The 20487-nt window shown below is 46.4% G+C and overlaps 1 protein-coding gene across 1 annotated transcript in view; it reads right to left on the reverse strand.

Annotated features, from left to right (window-relative positions):
- Window positions 1–3534: 3534 nt before the first annotated feature.
- Mpzl1 (myelin protein zero like 1) overlaps window positions 3535–20487 on the reverse strand; it is a 38739-nt gene continuing 21786 nt past the window's right edge. The window contains exons 2-6 of the mRNA XM_051147769.1: window positions 19307–19473; window positions 17473–17686; window positions 16474–16606; window positions 13109–13214; window positions 3535–4078 (exon numbers count right to left, since the gene is read on the reverse strand). Coding sequence (XP_051003726.1) covers window positions 3977–4078; window positions 13109–13214; window positions 16474–16606; window positions 17473–17686; window positions 19307–19473 — 722 coding nt within the window. The 3' untranslated portion in view covers window positions 3535–3976. The remainder of the gene's footprint in view (window positions 4079–13108; window positions 13215–16473; window positions 16607–17472; window positions 17687–19306; window positions 19474–20487) is intronic.

Here is a 20487-nt window from a genome sequence, read left to right on the forward strand (position 1 = left end):
TCCAAGCTCCCTCCTCCCTTCTGCTCCCAAATGTTTTTCTTCCAACCCACAAAGTCAGGCTTTCCTGTCAGGTCCCGAAGGCTTTGGGAAGGATGTGAGGAGGGAGGGAGGCCTCGGTGGCAACCACCTCCCCTTCCCACTGACACTCTAAGATGTTAGGTCACATTTCCAAGAGCCAGAAGGGCTAGTCTGACCCTGAGCTGTGACTCCTTGGGCTGAAAATTGTTTACATTTGGCTTTAAAAAAAAAAATAGTTCATGAGGACACATAACCACAGAATTACTAATGAGACCAACAACTGGGAACAGCCTAAAATGTCTGCAAGTTTAGAAATGGCTTGAAATGCCACAATGCGGCCTGGCAGCGTGGTGCACAACTGTAATCCCAGCACTCGGGGAGACAGAGGCAGGAGGATCTCAGTGACTTAGAGGCCAGCCTGGTCTACAAAGTTGAGTCCAGGACAGCCAAGGCTACACAGGGAAACCCTGTCTCAAAGAACCAAACCCCCATGGTGTGTCCAGAGCAGAGGAGCCCTGTCTGTAGGTGTGAGTGACTGATGGCTGCTTCCTGCTTGCCTGCCACGGAAATGTCGCTGGCACAATGCTAAGGGACAACAGGGGCAAATTGCAAGAGAATCAAGATGCCATTTTTGGTTTTAAGATACACTTCCCTGTTGACACTCTATTTTAAACTCTATTTTATTTGTGTTATTTAAACTTTTACCTTCCTTCCGCCCTGGGTAAGAGAAAAGAGGTTTGTTGAGAAGACAGACCTCTTTACTTCTCCCGGCTGTTTAGGGTCTATGAGTTCTTTGGGGACAATACCAATCTCTATCAACAGCAAATGCAGCAAGCAGTCTCTTCGGAGCCGCTGCAGTTGAAAGATTTCTCTCTGGCTCTCTACAAGCTGCCACACCATCTGTCTCTACCACCATTTCTACCTGGCCCCAGTGGACAGGCTCCTCTGCCACAAAGGCTCACCTCCCCTGAACAGGGAAGGGCTAAGTCTGAAATCCAGCTGCCATCAAAGTCACCCCACTGCCTTCAGAATGAATTCCAGAGGTTTCCTCTTAGCTCAATTCAGCTCGCTGGGCCCGGGCTTCCATGAGTGGCTTTGGATGGGGTTGGCATGTTCCCTGAGAAGCCAAAGCCCCTGCAGCAGGAGGAAGACCAGCAACACCTAGTATTCCTTTGAGAGAAGTGTAGATGATGAAAACCCATAAGGGTTCCCATCTGGAGAGCCTGAGGTTATGAAAGCCAGGGGCTCACTTTGTATCCTTGGTAACCAGCAAAACACACACACACACCATACATCCATACACCCCCCCCACATACACAGACACCACACACACACACACACACACACACACACATACAGACAACACACACATACACACCCCTACATACAGACAACACACACACACACAGACAACACACACATACACACCCCTACATACAGACAACACACACACACACACACACACACACTACTAGAAAGCACCTATCCTTGTTTGGTCAGTGGCAGTATTTGCGGTACAGCTTTTGACAGATTAAACCATCATATAGTCTTTAGCTTTTTCTACCTTCACCACTGTCTTTGAAACAAACGAAGACCCTGGACAGCTATCACCTGTCCTCCCATCCCCTCATGCCCCACATCCAACTCCTGGAGAAAAACTGAGAGAAAACTGCTGCTGGGTGGGTGTGCAGAGCACTGAGCTGAATAAAGAAGAAATGAGGTGTTTCCCTTTTAGACTAAAGGGTCCCAGCTCCCTCTCTGTTGCTTGTTGCTAAGTGACAGTGGCTGGGCAAATATATAATCCAAGCCTGAACATCTTTCTAAGAAGAGATGTGAGGCTAGCACAGCTGGTGCTAGTTCAGTGTGCAACAAGAGAGTAAGAAAGGCCAACAGTTGGCACGTGCCAAGTCTTAGAAGGGATTTGGGCTCACTGCCATGTCACTCAGCAGCCATCATGCCCTCACGGAGTTTAGCTTTATCCTCTTCTGTTTCCTCACGCTCAGTGCAGAGCCTGGCTCAGGACAGTTCTGTGTCTCTTGCCGAATAGACAGATGTACCAGCCCAGCAAGCAAGCAGTAAGCAGTGTAAAGTGTTTCTTTACACCAGGTAGGGCCACGAACAGATGGCAAAGTTTTGCTTTTCACGATCTTGTGGAGGACGAGACAAGTGAACACCCAGCTGACAGAGAAACAGCAGAACTGATGGGCTTAGGCAGTTGCTATTTTACTCCAAATCATTAAAAATGTGCGCGTGCATGCGTGCGTGTGTGTGTAGGTCAGAGGATAGCCCTCAGGACACAGTTCCTTCTTTCCATCATGTGGGTTTGGGGACCTAACTTAGGCTGTCAAGCCCACTGAGCCATCTCACTGGCCTGACACGGCTTTTATATGTCACATGAGGTCTCTAAGGGGACATCTAAACAGACTTAACTAGAGAACAGATGACACACAAACATCTGCTTAAGTTCCATTACGCTCTGAAGCAGGCATACAGGTGGCGCCGTTTCAAGGGTAGGGGCTTGAGTGGCTTCAGTGGTACAAAATAAAAGGCTTCTAGCTCCTTTCCTGTCTGATTAAAAACAAGCAGGCAACACCAGGAATTGAAAAAGATGTATTAAAGTATTCACAGAAATACAAAATGAAAATATCAAAAAGTAACAATGACTCTGATCTCTCTCCCTAGCTGGATGTGTTTTCCATGAGAAAACACAGACAGGCACTTCCATCTGTAAACCATCCCTTTTAGGTGTCCCTTCACAGTTCCCACCTAAGTTTTAGGTCAGAAGACATGGGAAAGGCCGGTCTGCCTGCCATCAGGTCATGACCTCACTGTTATCTGTAGCCAGGAAAGAGACCGGATACTGCAGATTCAGGCCATGAGGTCTGTGCACCGTCCTGCAAGCAGCTGGAACCTTCACAGTTCCCACCTAAGTTTTAGGTCAGAAGACATGGGAAAGGCCGGTCTGCCTGCCATCAGGTCATGACCTCACTGTTATCTGTAGCCAGGAAAGAGACCGGATACTGCAGATTTAGGCCATGAGGTCTGTGCACCGTCCTGCAAGCAGCTGGAACCAGCTGCAGACTCAGTCCAGGAAGTTGGCAGCTGACTGCTTCTGCCTAGGGAAGAAGGTAGCTTTGGGCTGAAGGAGGGGGGGGGCGTGTCACTGAGTCAGATGTGAGGCCCTTAAAGAAGAAGAGGCATCATCTGAACAAGTAAGCACCAGTGCCTGCAATGTGCAGTTCATTCATAGAGTTGCTAGGAAGAAAAAGGAGAACGCTGGCTTGCTCTCTGCAAACTTTCACATGTTCCCGTCATGCCTGGGCTCTGCCATGTGTACCCTTTTAACCATGAATGCAGCCTCAGCCAGCAGTGCTGTCTTCACACTGACAAAAGCTCACAATAGAAGGCTGGTGATGAGGACCATCTCAGGCTGAAACACTCTTCCTGTGTGAGAAAAACACGTCTCAAACTGTCCTCAGATGGCACGGTTAGTGAATGGTATCCGTCAGTTGGCATGCAACAGGTGGTCCTGATACTGCGAGAGATACGCTTCCACCGAACATCTTTAGCTACAAGAAATGCTAAGACTGGTTGAGCCCTTAGAGGAAAAGGCCACGTCTGCTGGAACTACTAACGGTTCTGCGGAGTCTCCAATAAGGCAAAACATATCGCTGTATAATAGGGATGTTTCTGAAACTTTCCAATTAGAAATTCCTCTGAAAGCATATACATTTACATAGTCTCATACCATGTCTTCCCCATGCAACATTGGCCTCTCACATCAGAAAGATTAAATAGAATATATATATATATATCCTTTATACACATTTTCTTCTCTGAGTATTCATGTGCTTGTCCTTGCCTGAGTCCTCAAGGCCACACGTGGTTAAGGGCATAGTCTGCACAAGAGTCCAGTTTGGATTTGTTTCTTGCTTCAGATATGCTTTGGGGTGCTCTCTTAGTCTTTCCGGATGTCGGCATACACCACAGACTCCGACTTATTAATCTTGCCACTGTGATGTCCACCAGAGTGGTCTAACTGTGCGTAGATGACTGGGCCCTGGAAAAGAGAAGCTGGATTAGAGGTTCGCAAAACCTGATGGTCCCTGAGCTACAGGGACGGAGGCAGTCATTACAGCCACAAAACTAGGCTTCCAAAGCAAGGGCTCCTCTTCTTTGAAGAGTCAAGGCTCCTTATAATGATATGTCTAGATTTGACCTTAAAACTAGAACAGGCACCCACTGACGTCACCAAAGCTGGTACATGAAAATTAGTTACATTATTATTCTCTTTGGCTTTGTATGTATATGTATAGTTAGGTTATGTATACTTAGACATTTCTATAAAAATATGGAACATTCCTTCTTGACCTTAGTAGCTGCCAAAGCACTCATTAGCCTTTGCTGATCGGCACAGGGCATACGGACTAGCCTGGGCCCTTGACCAACCCAAGGGCCACTGAGATGTTGAGTTTCAGAATCATCCTAATAGAAAACAACATAGAGATGTCATTCATATAATTAATTTGTGCTGGTCACTTTATACAAATAGGTCCCTCAACAGTTTAAATATTCAAGATAAATACAACACAATCCTTTCAGTTTGAGCCTATCGTAATTGATTAAAGGTCTGCTGCTTTGTGCTCTCCCTGGCCTCCTCTGGTGTTAGGGCCATCCTCCTGGGAACGCCCTTCACCACTGAGCCGCATTACCAGACTGCCTCTCTGGGTTCCAACACCAGTCAACTGCCCTTCCAGTCTAAGAAATGTAAAGAAAAACTCTAGATAGATTAAAGTAGAAGTTTTCTTATTGCCCCTCAGCATTAAGGAAACTGGTGAAGCCCAAGATGGCCGTCAGAGCTCAACCCAGGAGAGCAGGGGAGGCTGGGCTGCAGGGAACAGAGCAAATGCCGGCCTCTCAGGAACAAAGTTTGCCAGAGGCTGATGGTTCAACTGCCAGAAAGGCAGTTTGCATTTATGGCTTTTTTTTTTTTTCCAGACAGGGTTTCTCTGTGTAGCCTTGACTATCCTGGACTCGCTTTGTAGACCAGGCTAGCCTCGAACTCACAGTGATCCGCCTGCCTCTGCCTTAAAGCCTTAAAGGCTTTTTAAATTACTTTAAACCTGCAAGATTGTAAATAAAAGCAACAAAACAACTCTGGTTTGGGAAGGAAAATGTAGTGCGACCCAAAGTCAGGTCTTCTCCCGGTCCAGGGAACTCTGAGGGGTCTAGGGGCATCCTTCAGTTTCCAACTGTAATAAAGCAGCAGGTGTCAAGAGCCCAACCTGTGCCCTCCAGTGAGTGCGCTGAGGTCCTGCAGAGTTCAGCCTTCTGACGTCCACAGGGAAGGCGGGCCCGGTGCAGGCCTGTGTGACAGTGCATCACAGGTAGTAAAATCAGTCACTAGAGCCATCTGGACTCAGGTAAAGCCACACTCAGAACTCCTGGGGCACCATGTGGCATCGAACATACTTTGAATATGCTCTACTGACAAGACCTTTGGCTTTGTCATGAGACTTAGTGCTGGACAGTATGCACGACAGACGCCGGCTGTTACTGCCACCATCACCTCACACAAGCATACATTAAAACACTCTGAGGTCGGGGCTGGAGAGATGGCTCAGTGGTTAAGAGCACTGCCTGCTCTTCCAAAGGACCTGGGTCCAATTCCCAGCACCCACATGGCAGCTCACAACTGTCCGTAACTCCAAGATCTGACACCCCTACACCAATGCACATAAATTAAAATTAAATAAAATATTAAAAAAAAAAAAAAACACTCTGAGGTAACTGATCCCATTAACCAAACTCAAGGTGTCTGCCGGACTGATCTGCAGCATTGGCTGTTGCAAAGCCCTTCATTTTGGAGTGCTGTTGTTACACAGCAGGAGGTAACTGACGCAGTGTGCGAGTAGGAGACTAAGAGAAGAAACACATACAGAATCATCTACACCAGTCAGTCAATGTTAAGACCCCAGCAAGTATTTCATGTGAGACGATACTGTGTCTCATGTTGAGCCTGCCGGGACTGGCAAATGAAACAGGAACTCTCCCGGGGCGAGGCTGGCTTTCTTCACTTGCCTTCCGGTTGGCCGTTTCTGATTCCCCTTAGAACACAACAGGTCTAAAGTCAGGGTCTTTGTTACTTAATCACCTACAAGTTTTGAGATCATGCAGAGGCTGGGCCAGACGAAGGCGTGTATGAAATAATGCAGAGGACTTGCGTGATGGGGTGGGGGTGAGGAGGGGCCATGGCTGAGGTCAGTTCCATCCAGAACACACCTTGAAAGCTTGGTTCTGGAACTCCTTAGAAAGCGGTATGCACTAGAGTTTCTGTAGAACATGCCTCAGGACCCTGGTTTTGACACTAGTGAGACTGCTTTGGGCTTCAGGAGGATCCGAGGAAACAAGATTGATCTAGAAGTGAGCCTCCTGCTTCTAGGAGAGCCACGTGAGGGGAAGAAAGAACACAGAGAAGAGCCACAGCCAGACCCACAGAAACCTAGCTGCTCTGCCATACAGGTCAAAGGTCAACTGCCAGCTTTTCTTCCTCTATCAACAATTTTTAAAAAAAGATTTATTTATTTATTATGTATACAGTGCTCTGCCTGCATGTGTACCTGCACACCAGAAGACGGAACCAGGTCTCATTATAAATGGTTACGAGTCACCATGTGGCTCCTGGGAATTTAACTTAGACCTTTGGAAGAGCAGCCAGTGCTCTTAACCTGAGAGCCATCTCTCCTGCACCACCCACCACTCCAACAAATATTGTAACAACCAAGTGAAAATTTTGTTTGGCTACCACCCCAATAATTCAAGAAGCCAGGTGTAGCACTCCTTTAATCCCAGTACTTAGGAAGCAGAGGCAGGTGGGTCTCTGTGAGTTCAAGGCCAACCTGAGCTATGGAGGGATCCTGTTCCGAAAACAAAACATTTCAAGGAGCACAATGCCCGATTTGCATTCTTTTAGTGGAAGTTGGTCAACTAGAGCTGCAATCAGCTTTGAATTCCACCCCTATCAAATGTAATTTCATGCTAGAGCATGCTGCTGAAGGTGGAAGGAAGACAGACCAAAAAGAGGGTTCAACCCCTTAGCACGCCCTGAGAGGGAATGCCTGCCTTCATCATGCACTCAGCAACTACTAGCAAAACACTATTTCTAGAATTTACTTCACTGGGTTTTAAAGACCAAATAGAAAAGTAAACTACATAACTCTTTGAGTCAAACTGATTTTTGATTATCAAGAGAGTTGAAAATAATTGGTCAGGCAGGGAAGAATTTGGAAGTGTCTCAGAACCTGACAGATCTAGTCTAAAGATTCGCTCTACCAGTATCGCTTGAGTGATTCCGCCTGACTTACACCTTCAGAGGAAAACAGAGGCAGTAAAATAGTACACCACATAGACCCACTGTGAAGGTGAGATGGAAGCTGCAAGAGCCCTACACAGCACTGTGTCTATATGCAGCCATTGAAGAATACACAAACAGCCCACTGAGTCACTGTTCTCCAATCCTTATCTTCTGCATGCAAAATATTGACTCTTTCCAGAAAGGAATCAAGAAAACCAACTCTTCAGATATTCACACAATATCATAAATCTGTCATAGTAAAAATTAAGCTGCACAAAGCAAAGTTTCTTGCTTATCTTTCCTCTCTCGACACAGTGCTCCAAGCTCTAACCAAAGCCCTTCCTCACGATGGGCTAGCAGGGGCCTCTGAGGTTCTGCTGTTTATTCTCTGGGTGGTGGTGGTGGTGATGGTGGTATCTCTTTTGTTTTCCTGAGGCAAAGGCCTTCTCCATTTGGGTACCTAGGGTGAATCTCAGCCAGTCACAATTATTACAGGCGACTAAAAGAGGTGACACACTCTAGGCCTACAGAAATTAGGAAAAGAAAGTCTGTGGGGGCTTCTGGCCATGTCTCACTCTTAACAGACACTGCACATGAGGAGGCCTGGGGTTTCTTCCTGCTACCCATTTTTTTTTTACATGATGCCTAACGCAAGACAGCCATGTGAGGCTGAAAGAAAGGGGCTGCAAAAAAAGGTAGTTTGCAGCTAGTCACAGGGACAATCCCCCGTAATCACAGCACTTGGAAGGCTGAGACAGAATTGCTAACAAACTTGAAAAAAAGAAACCAGGCACAGGATGAACAGACAGCACACTTGAACTTGGATCTTCTGTGCTAATGCTGTGCCTGGGTGCACACAAAGTGCCCTCAGACACAGGGATGCTCTTAGAGGGACTCCCAGGAGCAGCTTCCCTGAGAGGGAGGCACCAGTCGACATCTACCTGAAGGTCATGCTGAGGTGAGCAAAAGTATCCGAGAGGATTGAGTCTAGTGGTCTAAGGAGCATGGGAAGTGAGGACTATTTGAGGCAATTCTGAACCCTAGTGAGTAGCCTCTGATACAAGTTAGCATGACCATGGAAACAATCATCAAAACGAAAACCAAACAAAAACCTACCCAGTAAGTCTGAGTGAAAATCATGCCAACTGTCAACGGACTGGAAAATTCCAGACAGGCAAAGCAGAAACTTTTAAACTTTTAAAAAGCACAGACATCACTTACAAAACAACCTAGTAAGAATAAATGTGCAAAGGCTGCAGAGATGGCTCAGTGGTTAAGAGCACTGGCTGTTCTTCCAGAGGTCCTGAGTTCAATTCCCAGCACCACATGGTGGCTCAAAACCATTTATAATGGGATCTGACACCGTCTTCTGGCATGCAGGTGTGTACATGCAACTAGGGTCCTAATACACTAAATAAATAAATATTTTAAAAAACATGTGCTTCTTTTTGAGATCCTATCTTGTATGTAGCCCAGACTGATCTAGAATTCTGATCCTCCTGACTCAGCTTCCCACGTGCTAGAATTATATGGATATATATGGATACACATATATATACATACAAACACACACACATATATATGCACTATAATCCAGGCCAAAGTATGCTTTATTCAGTCTGACCATCTTCTATCCACTCACCCAGCTATCTGAACAGTATTAATTTGGCTTATCTACCTACCTACCTAGGTATCTATCTTGGAAACTTAACCTAGGCTTGTTGTTGTAGTTGTTGTTTTGTTTTAAAGATTTGTTTGTTTGTTTATACAGTATTCTGCCTGTTTGTATGCCTTCAGGCCAGAAGAGAATACTAGATCTCATTATAGATGGTTTTGAGGCACCATGTGGTTGTGGGGAATTGAACTCAGGACCTTTGGCAGAACAGCCAGCGCTCTTAACCTCTGAACCATCTCTACAGGCCCCTAACCTAGGATTTTGTGCAATGTTAAAAATTATACAGCTTTTAAAAACAAGGAATTCCCAAAATTTGTGGACAAATGGATTGAACTAGAAATGACCATGAGTGAGTTCACCCAGAAGCAGAAAGAGTCAGATGGTATATACTCACTTATATCTAGACACAATCCAAGGGACGTGTCCCATGAAAGTCTTCACCTACCAGGAAAGTGGGTCAGAGGGGAGGATATCCTATTGGGACTTTAGGTGAGAGAAGCATGGGAGAATGGGGAAATAGAAGGATCCAGAGGGTCCTAGAAATCTACAAGAACAACATTATGACGGGCGGATCTGGGCCCAGGGGTCCTGCTCAAACTATGGCACCAGCCAAAGACAATATGTGCAGTAAACATCGAACCCCGACTCAGCTCTAGCCAATGGACAGGATATTCTCCACAGTTGAGTGGAGAGTGAGGACTGACTTTCACATGAACTCTGGTGCCCCATATTTGACCACGTCCCCTGGATGGGGAGGCCTGGCAGCACTCAGAGGAAGGATAGCAGGCTACCAAGAAGAGACTTGATACCCTATGAACATATACAGGGGGAGGAGGTCCCCCTCAGGCACAGTCATAGGGGAGGGGAGTAAGGGGAAAGCAGGAGGGAGGGAGGAATGAGAGAATAGAAGGGATGGGATAATAATTGAGATATAATATGAATAAATTAATAAAATACTTTTTAAAAAAGAAAAAAGTATACACTTGGCTCAGGATTTTGTGCAATATTAAAAAGTATGCACTCAGCTCAAAGTGGTGGCATATACACCATTAATCCTAACACCTGAGAGGCAGAGGCAGGTGGATCACTGTGAGTTCAAGGCCAGCCTGGTCTACACAGAGTTCCAGGATAGTAAGGTCTGTTACATAGAGAAACCCTGTCTCGAAAAACTGGGAAAAAAAATAAAAGTATCCTCTCTGCCATTGAGATCCCTAACCCCTCTAACTTTCAATTGGAGTGTTCTGAATCTAATCAATATAGCTGAGTTTATTGCAGTCTCTTTTCATTCTCAGTTTCACTTCCCATGATTTCAGTCCCTTACAGGCAAAGGCAGGCCCCACTCCCCCAAAAAATTAAATGGAAAATTCTGGGGATTTTTGTTTTGCTTTGGGCATACTTCATTTTGGGTATCACCTACTGCTGTCTTCAGGTTCACCGGTCTTTCCTCAGTGGTATTCAATCTTTGCTGTTGCCATCGTCCCTTAGTTTTCATCAGTCCCACTCTGTAACTCACACTAGCCTGAAACCTGTGTCTTTACCTCCCATGTGCTGGGACTACATCTGAGGCACCCAGGATTTTTGTTCCTGTGTGACTCTCTTATGTCATTATGTGCAAAGTTCTCTGCCTCCTTTACTTGTTGAGTCTTAATGGGATTCTGAAACAAAGACCTTAAAAACACTGTCTCTGTCATTTCTGGTTTTTTTTTCTTTCTGGGTTTGTATTTTAAAAGGCTTTTTTTTTTTTTTTAATGTATATAAACGTTTGCTTGCATGTATGTATGTGCACCGTGTATTTGCCTGGTGCTCAAGGAAGCCAGAAGGGGGGGTGTCATGTCAGATCCCCTAGAACTGGAGCTTCAGACAACTGTGAGCCACTGTCTGGGTGCTGAGAGGCAAACTTCTGTCCTTTGCAAATGCACCAAGCACTATGCCTGCTGAGCCATCTCCCCAGCCCGAGTGTGGGTTGGCCCCTATCTACTGATTTCTTTTAGCTACTTCCTTCTTATACGCCTAGTTTCCCTTAGCCCTCTTTGAGGCACGGTCTCTATGCAGCCCAGCTTGGTCTTTAGGCAATCCTTGTGTCTCAGCCTCTCAAGTATTAGCACTACAGGAGAGTGTTAGCACACCTGGTTGTATGCCTGGCCATTTTTTGATTGGTACCAGAACAGTTATGAATTTTACACTACTGGGCACTACTGGGTTGCTGGGGATTGTTACATTTTGTTGTGGCATCAGCTAAATTGCTCCCAGATTAGTTTAACTCTCTAACGGCTTCTTTTCAAACTCTGAAACAATGGGTGTTAGCGTTAAGCGCCTATAATGCGTGAGTCCGCCAAGCACCAAAGTCAACATAAGACAGTTCCCGGCTACATGTGAGCACGAGGCACTGTGGCTCTTGTTCTTCTCAGGTAGTTCTTTCTCTGGTCTCAAAAGTCGCCTGCTATGTACGCACAGCTCTAGCCTCAGCCCTAGACTCTCGAGAGATCCCATTCTAGGCTTGTCAGATGCGTATGTACACTCAGGCCCAAGCATGCTCTTCCTTTAGAACGTGTCAGGTTTTCTGGCCAGACTCCGATTCCACCTGTTATTTCCACTTTCGCTCCCTGTGCTGGAGTCTGTGGCACACTGGTGCCATCCCAGGGCCTGCGCTGTTTCTTTCCTTTGAGAGCTCGGCATTGTAGAATGACCTATTGTACAATGTCTCAAAAGCCACGGCCTCTCTGTTCAAAGCCAGAGGTTTGTTTTCAGAAGATCAGTGCTCACCTCACTCCAAGGGCAGCTCAGGTCTTCCCCCAAGGCTTCCTTAGCCATTCAACTGAATTGTAACTCTCTTGACTTCATTACAACCTTATTCCTAGTCAGGATACAAATCAGCGAACATTGTCTCTGATAGAGAGTCAGACAGGAACGGAGGAGGAAGGGAGGGACAGGTTCTGAGCACCTGCTGTCCACTGACCGGGTTTGAACCCTGATCCTGACACTGCCTCAGTTTCCTCACTCATCTAAGTCTACCCACATGTAAAACCCTCGGAATGAGACCACTATGCCAGCTATGGAGCATATATACTCTTTTTTTTTTTTTTTTAAACATTTCAACTTTTAAGATTTAATTTATTATGTTTACAGTGTTCTGCCTGCAAGGCCAGAAGAGAGAAACAGATCTCATTAAAGATGGTTGTGAGCTACCATGTTGTTCCTGGGAATTGATCTTAGGACCTTTGGAAGAACAGCCAGTGCTCTTAACCTCTGAGCCATCTCTCCAGCGCCCCCCCCCCCCACGAATGAATACTTGTGCATATGCTAAAGCTACACGTATGTGGTTTCTCAGGTGCCATCCAGGTCTTGGACTCTGTCTCTCTCTCCCTCTCCCGGCCCCCTGGCTTGCTACATAACCCTAAACTCACAGAGATCCACTTGCTTCTGCCTCCCTAGTGCTAGGATTAAAGGCATGGACCACCATTCCTGGCCAGACAGGGTCTCTCAACAGAACCGAGGACTTGCAGTTAGGCTAGGCTATCTGACCAGTGGGTCCTCACCAGCGTGGTGACCGGAAGTGCAAGGCACCACAGCTGGCTTCCCCTCCCCCTTTATGTGGGTTCTAAGGACTGAACCCAGGTCCTCTTGCAAGAACTTTCCTGAAGGAACTACTGCTCCTGCCCTTCACTGTGAAATCCTTACAGAGTTCTTTAGATTACTGTCTACAAGATTTATTTCCTTGGGCAACTGAAGAATGTTTTATAGCTGACGAAGCCACTTGCTACTTGCACTTGGGCCAAAGGAGCCACATTTTTAATAAACATTTGTGGTGGTTTGTGGGAAACTTTACTGAGCTCAGTTCCTTTTTTTTTTTTTTTTTTTTTTTTTTTTTTTTTTTTTCCCTTTTTCTCCTGAGCTCAGTTTTTTCTACACCTTTTCCTGTGGCCTTAGGCCAGCCCTTTCATTCCTCCATCTTGCTCCCTTCCTCTGTCTGCATGTTTCTATCACTGTGCAGTATTCTCCCTCATACCCAAGAAGTCACAGCGTATCAAACCTTAGAATGGAGTGCCATCATCAGCTATTACCTGGTGAGATCCGGCGGAAGGCGGACTCTTTACCAGACCCGCTGTGTCGGAGGGACACTTCCGTGGAGCCTGCTTAACTGGTGACAAACGCTCTGATGTACTGCAGCTGATGAAGTGGCAATTTGAAGAACAAATGTGAAAACAAAAAATTACAATAAATGGAAACAAAAGTATAATGATTCTAGTGATGGCACAATGAAGCAATAGGCACATAAAAGCAAAACAACAGAAAACAAAACAATGGGTCTCAGACAATCTATAGCTTAAAACTGTCTTCCACCCCGAAACTGTAGCATTATTCTAAACCAGGCAGCATACTGCTGAGGAGGGCAAGTAGCAACACGGTGATGCTGTCTCCTGCCTTCCACCCCACCTTGGGACAAATGTTTAAAGGGATAAAAGCTCTACTTGCTTAGTGGCCAAGTGCTTTAGTCATCATCAGAGGAAAGCCTCTCCTGTATGAATTTCAGAACTGACAGGCCCACATCCAGACTCGGCACAGCGGCTCCTTACTCCTCCTATTCTTTACTTCCCCGCATTTTGTTCCCTATCAATATCGCAGCCAAACAAAACCAAAAAATAAAAATACCTCAAAATACAAACAGCCAGGAAGTCATGACTCACAAGAAACTCTGGAGTGCAACATGTAATATTTTTGGTTTTGGTTTTTTTGGTTTTTTTAAGACAGGGGTTCTCTGTGTAGTTTTGGCTGTCCTGGACTTGCTGTGTAGACCAGGCTGGCCTCGAACTCACAGAGATCCATCTGTCTCTGCCTCCTGAGTGCAAACTGCCTGGCTGCAACATTTAATGTAATGTGGACTAAACTCTGTGACAGACATAGGGGCATCTTTAACAAGTGCTCTCTCAGCTGGGCCTTGGTGGCACATGCCTTTAATCCCGCTCAGGAGGCAGAGGCAGGCAAATCTGTGAATTCGAGGCCAGCCTGACCTACAGAGCGAGTTCTAGATTAGGCAAGACTACACAGAGACCCTGCCTCAGAAAAATCAACAAAACAAAAGCTGGGTGTGGTGGCACATGCCTTTAATCCCAGCACTCAGGAGGCAGAGGCAGGTGGATCATTGATTTCCAGACCAGCCTGGTCTACAAAGAGAGTCCAGGACAGCCAAGGCTCCACAGAGAAACCCTGTCTCAAAAACCAAACCAACCAAACAAAATCCAACAAAACAAACAAATCAGAAGAGTGCACCCGCATGAATAAATCAGGGCAACTGCACAGCAGGAAGCAGGTTATCAGGGCTGTGTCTTTAGTGCCCACACTATCTTAAGAGATGAAGAGTCTGGAGAGGACAACATTTATAGTTTCGTTACTAAGACCAAAGAATCCTGACCACTTTGCAAACCACCTTCTCTGAATGGGACGTCAAATGTCCTAAGCCAAACTGTTCACTTATCCTAACACAAAGGTCTTAATCATTGACAATAAAATTCATGTATGAAAATCACACACACACACACACACACACACACACACACACACACACACACACACACACACACACTCAGATGAGCCTAGCTTCATCTGGATGGTGTTCTGTATAGTCAGATGACCCATTCACGAACAAACCATAATAGCTGTTGTGTTAGCACAGAGCTAGCTGGTTAGTGTCAACAAAGGGAATGGGCTGAACATGTACACACGATATTAACAACAGGCAATGTGGCTGGTTACCATGCGTCTAGTGGGAGGACAGGAGGAGACCCAGCCCCGTTACAGTGTCAGTGTGTCTTCTATGTCAGCTTTTCTTAACCAGGACCTGGTCCCAGCACACCAACGAAGAAAAGCGAGAAACAGGGGGGAGGGGAGAACCAAAGTAAGAATAGCGGCAACCATGGTACCACGCAGGCAGGACCCAAGGAACCTCTTCCTGCCCACTTCATTAACCCCAAGCAAGAACTACAGTCTCAAGTGTTACTACCTTAGATTAGTCCCATGTGGAAAACCATCAATCCCACCGTTTCTAACCACAGAACACTCCTCATGCAAGGAGCAACAGTTAGCAGAAGCATTCCAAGTAAGTGCTACCTGAATCAGAGCACGCAGACTTGTTTAAACACAGCGCTCCTAACAACTCTAAGTCAGCAAAGCCCACAGAGAGGAGGCCCCCCGACAGCCGGGGCATGCAGTCCCCTCCAGCCACAGGCTCTAGAATGGCACAAGTTAGCTTGTTCAGGTGCTCGACGCTGCTCATGCTCCACGCACTGGACCGCAGCCTTCACCGTCTTACCGTGTGAGTGCTATAGCTTACATGGGTTAGCTTTCCAGCTGGAGTGGGGAAAAGAGAAGGTCTTGCAGTCAGACACAGACACTCAGATGTCCCTTGTGATGCTCGGCTTCCTGCTCCCTCCTACGTCTCGACATTAACCCTTCTTCTCCCAGTGTAGTAGGTGCATGAAAGCAAGGAAGAGCAAAGTAATGACTCTGCCCAGGTTGTAGTGCGGAGGAGACGCCCACAGAGAAGCCTTGAATCACACTGGGCCAGGAGGGCCGTTTACTGGCAGAGCATCTCCGGTGGTATCTTACACAACCAGGCAAAAGGCAGGTCCTTATAAGATTAATAACAACATGTCACAATAGAACTTTTTTTTTTTTTTTTTTTTTGAGACAGGGTTTCTCTGTTTTAGCCCTGGCTATTCTGGACTCTATGTTTTGTTGTTGTTGTTGTTTTAACCTTTTCTCATTTCAATTTTTAAAAAAATATTTAGTTATTTATGTGGGATGGGGAGGCACACATGAGTGTGCCATGGCATGCAAATGGAGGTCTAAGGAGAATGTGTGAGGCGTTAGTGCCTTCCTATCATAAGGGCTACAGGGGTAAACCTCAGTCATTCACTGAGGGGGCTGGAGGGCAACCATCTTTACCTGCTGAACTATGTTGCCAGGCCCTGTTTTTATTTTGAGACAAGGTCTCATGTAGCCCAGGCTGGCCTAAGACCCACTATGTAGCTAAGTGTGAACTATTTCCAAGGTACTAGAATTGCAGGCGTGTGCCACCACGCCCGGCAAAATTAAACCCTTAAGTTGGCTAAGTGAAATTAAACCCTTAATTGGGTCTGTGGCTTAAGGATTCTGACTGCTGTGTGGACGGCAGGCACTGAGGCTGAGCTAATCGGTTCTCCAAACCTCAGAAGGAAACTACAGAACAAAACTGGAACAGACTGAAACCCAAGCTAACAGCAAGCAGCGGATGTGTGCTCCCTCATAACGCAGCATCCAGGACTGCTTGGGCCCGACAGAAAAGCAAGCAGCAGGTAATTCTTCACAGCGCTTTCCCCATAAAAAATTAAGTTTTTATAAAGCCCTGTTTCCTCTGTCCAACCCTTCCCTACAAGACAGCAGTTCTTACCCAGTGTAATTCCGCTTCGCGTGTTTCCTTCTGTAGAGGACCACGAGGACCAGGCTGATGAGCAGAGTAAGGCCAAGGACGACAGCAGTGACAGTGCCCACCACCACCCAAACCAGGAACACAAGCAAGTTGTCTAGAGGAGAGAAGAGGGTGAGGTTCGGGTACGGGACCACAGAGAGAAGAAACGCAATCTCGTTACTTTCATAAGCAAGAGTCTCCCTGTTACAGTTATTATTTATTCTCTTTTGTTAGACAAATTCCACGGAGCAGCATCTAAGGAGACCCGTGACACCCGTGGCAACCGTGGCACCCATGGCATATCAGCTGAATACAGAGAGCCAGGCATCCCGACACCCATGCCCCCTTCTCCACAGTTGCAGCTGAAGTCCGCACAGCTGGAACCACAGCTGCTTCCTGTAGGGCTTGGGAATAAGGCTCAGCAGTAGCATACCTGACCAGCATTTGTAAGGCCTGGGGCTTGATATCCAACACCATAAAAATAAATTCCAAAAAACCTTCCTTCCAAATGCACCTTGAAAGGTAAGTCCTTTTTTTTTTTTTTTAAGATTTATTTACTTATTATTATTATATATATTGTTCTGCTTGTATGAACACCTGCACACCAGAAGAGGGCACCAGATCTCATTATAGATGGTTATGAGCCACCATATGGCTACTGGGAATTGAACTCAGGACCTTTGGAAGAGCAAACAGTGCTCTTATCCTCTGAGCCATCCCTCCAGCCCCGAAATGTAAGCCTTTTTTTTTTTTTTTTTTTGGTTTTCGAGACAGGGTTTCTCTGTGTAGCCTTGGCCGTCCTGGACTCACTTTGTAGACCAGGCTGGCCTCGAACTCACAGCGATCCGCCTGCCTCTGCCTCCCGAGTGCTGGGATTAAAGGCATGCGCCACCACGCCCGGCTCCCGAAATGTAAGTCTTATTCTCCAGCTAAACATGATAAAAGAGACCATCGCGTCACATCATCCACTGTGAGAAGTACCTATTTCCACCACATGGAGCCTAATGTGCCCAGGCCGGACAACAATGTCGGGAGGGTTTTTGACATCACAGATATAGGTGCCATTGTGAACAGCCTGAATGTTGTCTATATTGATTGATGCATCTTTCTTCTCAAGGTCCCCAGCCCAGGTGACTCGGTCTTTAAATGGTGGATAATCCCCAATGTACACTTGTCCTTGTAAGTAGTGGAAGAACTACAATGAGAAAACAAGAACACGTGAATTATTCTCTGAGACAGGAATCCCCGTCATCCCTAACAGCTGTTCTGTATTGCGAGGGCTTCTTTTTTAAAAAGACTCGCACAGGAAGACATGCGAATCACAGGAGGGTTTGGCAAAGGGCCTTCACTCTTTTTTGTCTCTCTGGCCCCCAGCACAGGATGATACAACGGCAAAGTCCTTGCCAGATGCCGGATCCACTGCTCTCCAGCTTTCTGGACTCTGGATCTGTAAGAAATAAATCTATGTTCCTTATAAATCACCCAGTCGCTGCCATTTTGTTATAGCACGAGAATGGGCTTACAAATCTACTGCTCATCGTAAACCTTGCAGTATAATCCTTCCTTCCACCGACCTTCCCACGCAACCGTATCCTCCCGGCAACCACTGCACAGACAGCCCACGGGCTCGGTTTTCTCTTCGATTCCCATCTGGTCTCATAATGCTTGCTCTCCCCTTGCCTGCCTTGAATTTCGCAACTGAGGGAGGAAGCTCAGAAAACCTTAGTGACCTGCCTCAGGCCACAGGTCTTGGCGATGGAATTCAACCCTAGCTTTGATTCAAAGTCTAGGTGACTCTGTTATTTAAGATCTCTCCTGCTCAAAGTCAGCTGTTGCCGGTCTCCCTTCCTCCCTCTCCCAGCCCCAGCAAGGAAATAAACAACACACTGTCAACCTAGCAAACCAGGGTTTTATTTTGTTTGTTTGTGGTTTGCTTTTGTGTTTTAATAATCTAGTCTTCCTTTCCCACATCATCTCCCAAAGGCCCCTGACTTGCGTTCTGAACCGGCAATGGTGACCCACATCTAAAGCAGGAGAACAAACAGGTACCAGGTGGCAATCCAGGCCAAGGAGGCAGAGATACACCTAGGCCAGACTTCAGAAGGAGGAGAGGCAGCAAAGGTCCTGACTTCAAAAGAACTAACACAAGTGAAATGGGACTGAAAGGAGGAAGCGGAACATTCCCGACAGAATCCCACAGAACCGCTTCAAAGAACACAACTACAATGAAAGAAGAGAGAAGGGAGAGAGGAGGGAAGGAAAGTACTAGACATGTGGACCCCAACTTCATGCAGCAGGAAAACCAGTGTCAGCACCGTAGAGCATCTTGCTGATCAGAATATGGCAGAGGGTATCATGGGAAGATGGAACACATGTCCTAGGCCAAGTCTCTCTGCTTCTGGAGTCATTAATGCATCATGGGGGCCCTACTCCGATCACTTCACCTATTCTCACCCTAATGACATCCAAACAGGCTTGGGGGGGGGGGACTAAGATCTAACATGAACTTTTGGGGAACACATTCAAACCACAGCATCATTAGCCAAAGAAGAGTTACCATTCTGGGTGTTTCTGGGGTGGAGGAGAGACGTGGGGAAGGACATTCTACAAGTCACTTTGTAGACAAGGCTATCCTGGAACTCACAGAGACACACCCCCAAACACACCTACCCCCTGCCCCGCCTCTACCTCCCAAGTGCTGGGATTAAAGGTGTGTGTCACCACACCTGGCCCAAGAGTAACAGTCTGTGAGAAACAAGGAACACAGGACAGGAAGAGGAGGGAAGAGGGGCAGGATGGGTGGGCTGGTCCTTACCGACACCGCACTGTCAGTGCCGTCTGGCTGGAAGCTCCAGGAGACAGTGGTCAACCATCCAGTTGTATTGTTAGAGTCAAAAGTGCACGTCAGCTTTCCCTGTGTCCCGTTCACCACAAAGATTTCTTTAGGAGTATGCACCTCCAGGGCTGATACTCTAGCTGTCACTGAAGAAGGAAAAAAAAAAAAAGTTTCATGAGCAGGACTTGGCAGAAATTCCACTGCACATATTTACCAAAATAAGAGAGCTTACTGGGTTTCTTTAGAACAAATGCTCACTGTCTTGCTTTCTTGCTTTCCTTCATTTCCTTCTTTCTTTCTTTCTAATTCTTTGGGAGACATGTTGTTTATGTGGAGACACTCTCACTCACTATGTAGCCCGAGCTAACCTTGAACTCAGAATAATCCTGCTTCAGCCTTTTTAGTGTTGGGATTACAGGCATGGACTACCAGACTTGGTTTGTTTTCAGTTTTTATTAATTAAACATTTTTCACTAGTTTGGCTATTGTTTGGCTATATAATTTTTAAAAAAATTAACAGATGAAGCAGGTGTGGTGGCGCAAGCCTTTAATCCCAGCACTCCAGAGACAGAAGCAGTCAGATCTTTGTGAGTTTGAGGACAGCCTGGTTTACAGTGAGTTCCAGGTCAGCCAGGGAGACACAGTAAGATCTTGTCTTGCGGGGGTGGGTGGGTGGGTGGGTGGGTGGTGGCGGGGGGTGGTGGGGGGGAGAGGTGAGGTCTTTTTTGGGTTGGAAAGATGGCTCAGTTTAGTGGACTTGTTCTTAGAGAGGACCTGGGGCCGATTCTCTTACATATAAAATAAAATAAATAAATGTTTAAAAACAAATAACGAACAGGCAAGAACAAAGGGTAAAAGCAGTTTTGTGTTTACAGAAACCTGCAGGCAAAGTGTAGAGTCGCACAGTTCCGTCCCCCTCCTCCCATCTCCTCTGTTACTAACATCTGGCGTTAGTGTGGTACATTTGTCTCAATTATAAACATATTGCTACATTACTGTTAACGAAGGCCCATACTTCTGTACATTAGAGTTCATTCCTGTGACGACCCTTTTCTCTAAGTCCCAAGGCTTTTAACAGTGAGGGTAACAATGTACACCCCTCACGAAGGCACCATGCACACTCTTTCACTGTCCTGAGCATCTCTGAGTGTGCTGACTAA

This window comes from Acomys russatus, chromosome 6 (assembly GCF_903995435.1).
Source record: "Acomys russatus chromosome 6, mAcoRus1.1, whole genome shotgun sequence".
NCBI lineage: Eukaryota > Metazoa > Chordata > Mammalia > Rodentia > Muridae > Acomys > Acomys russatus.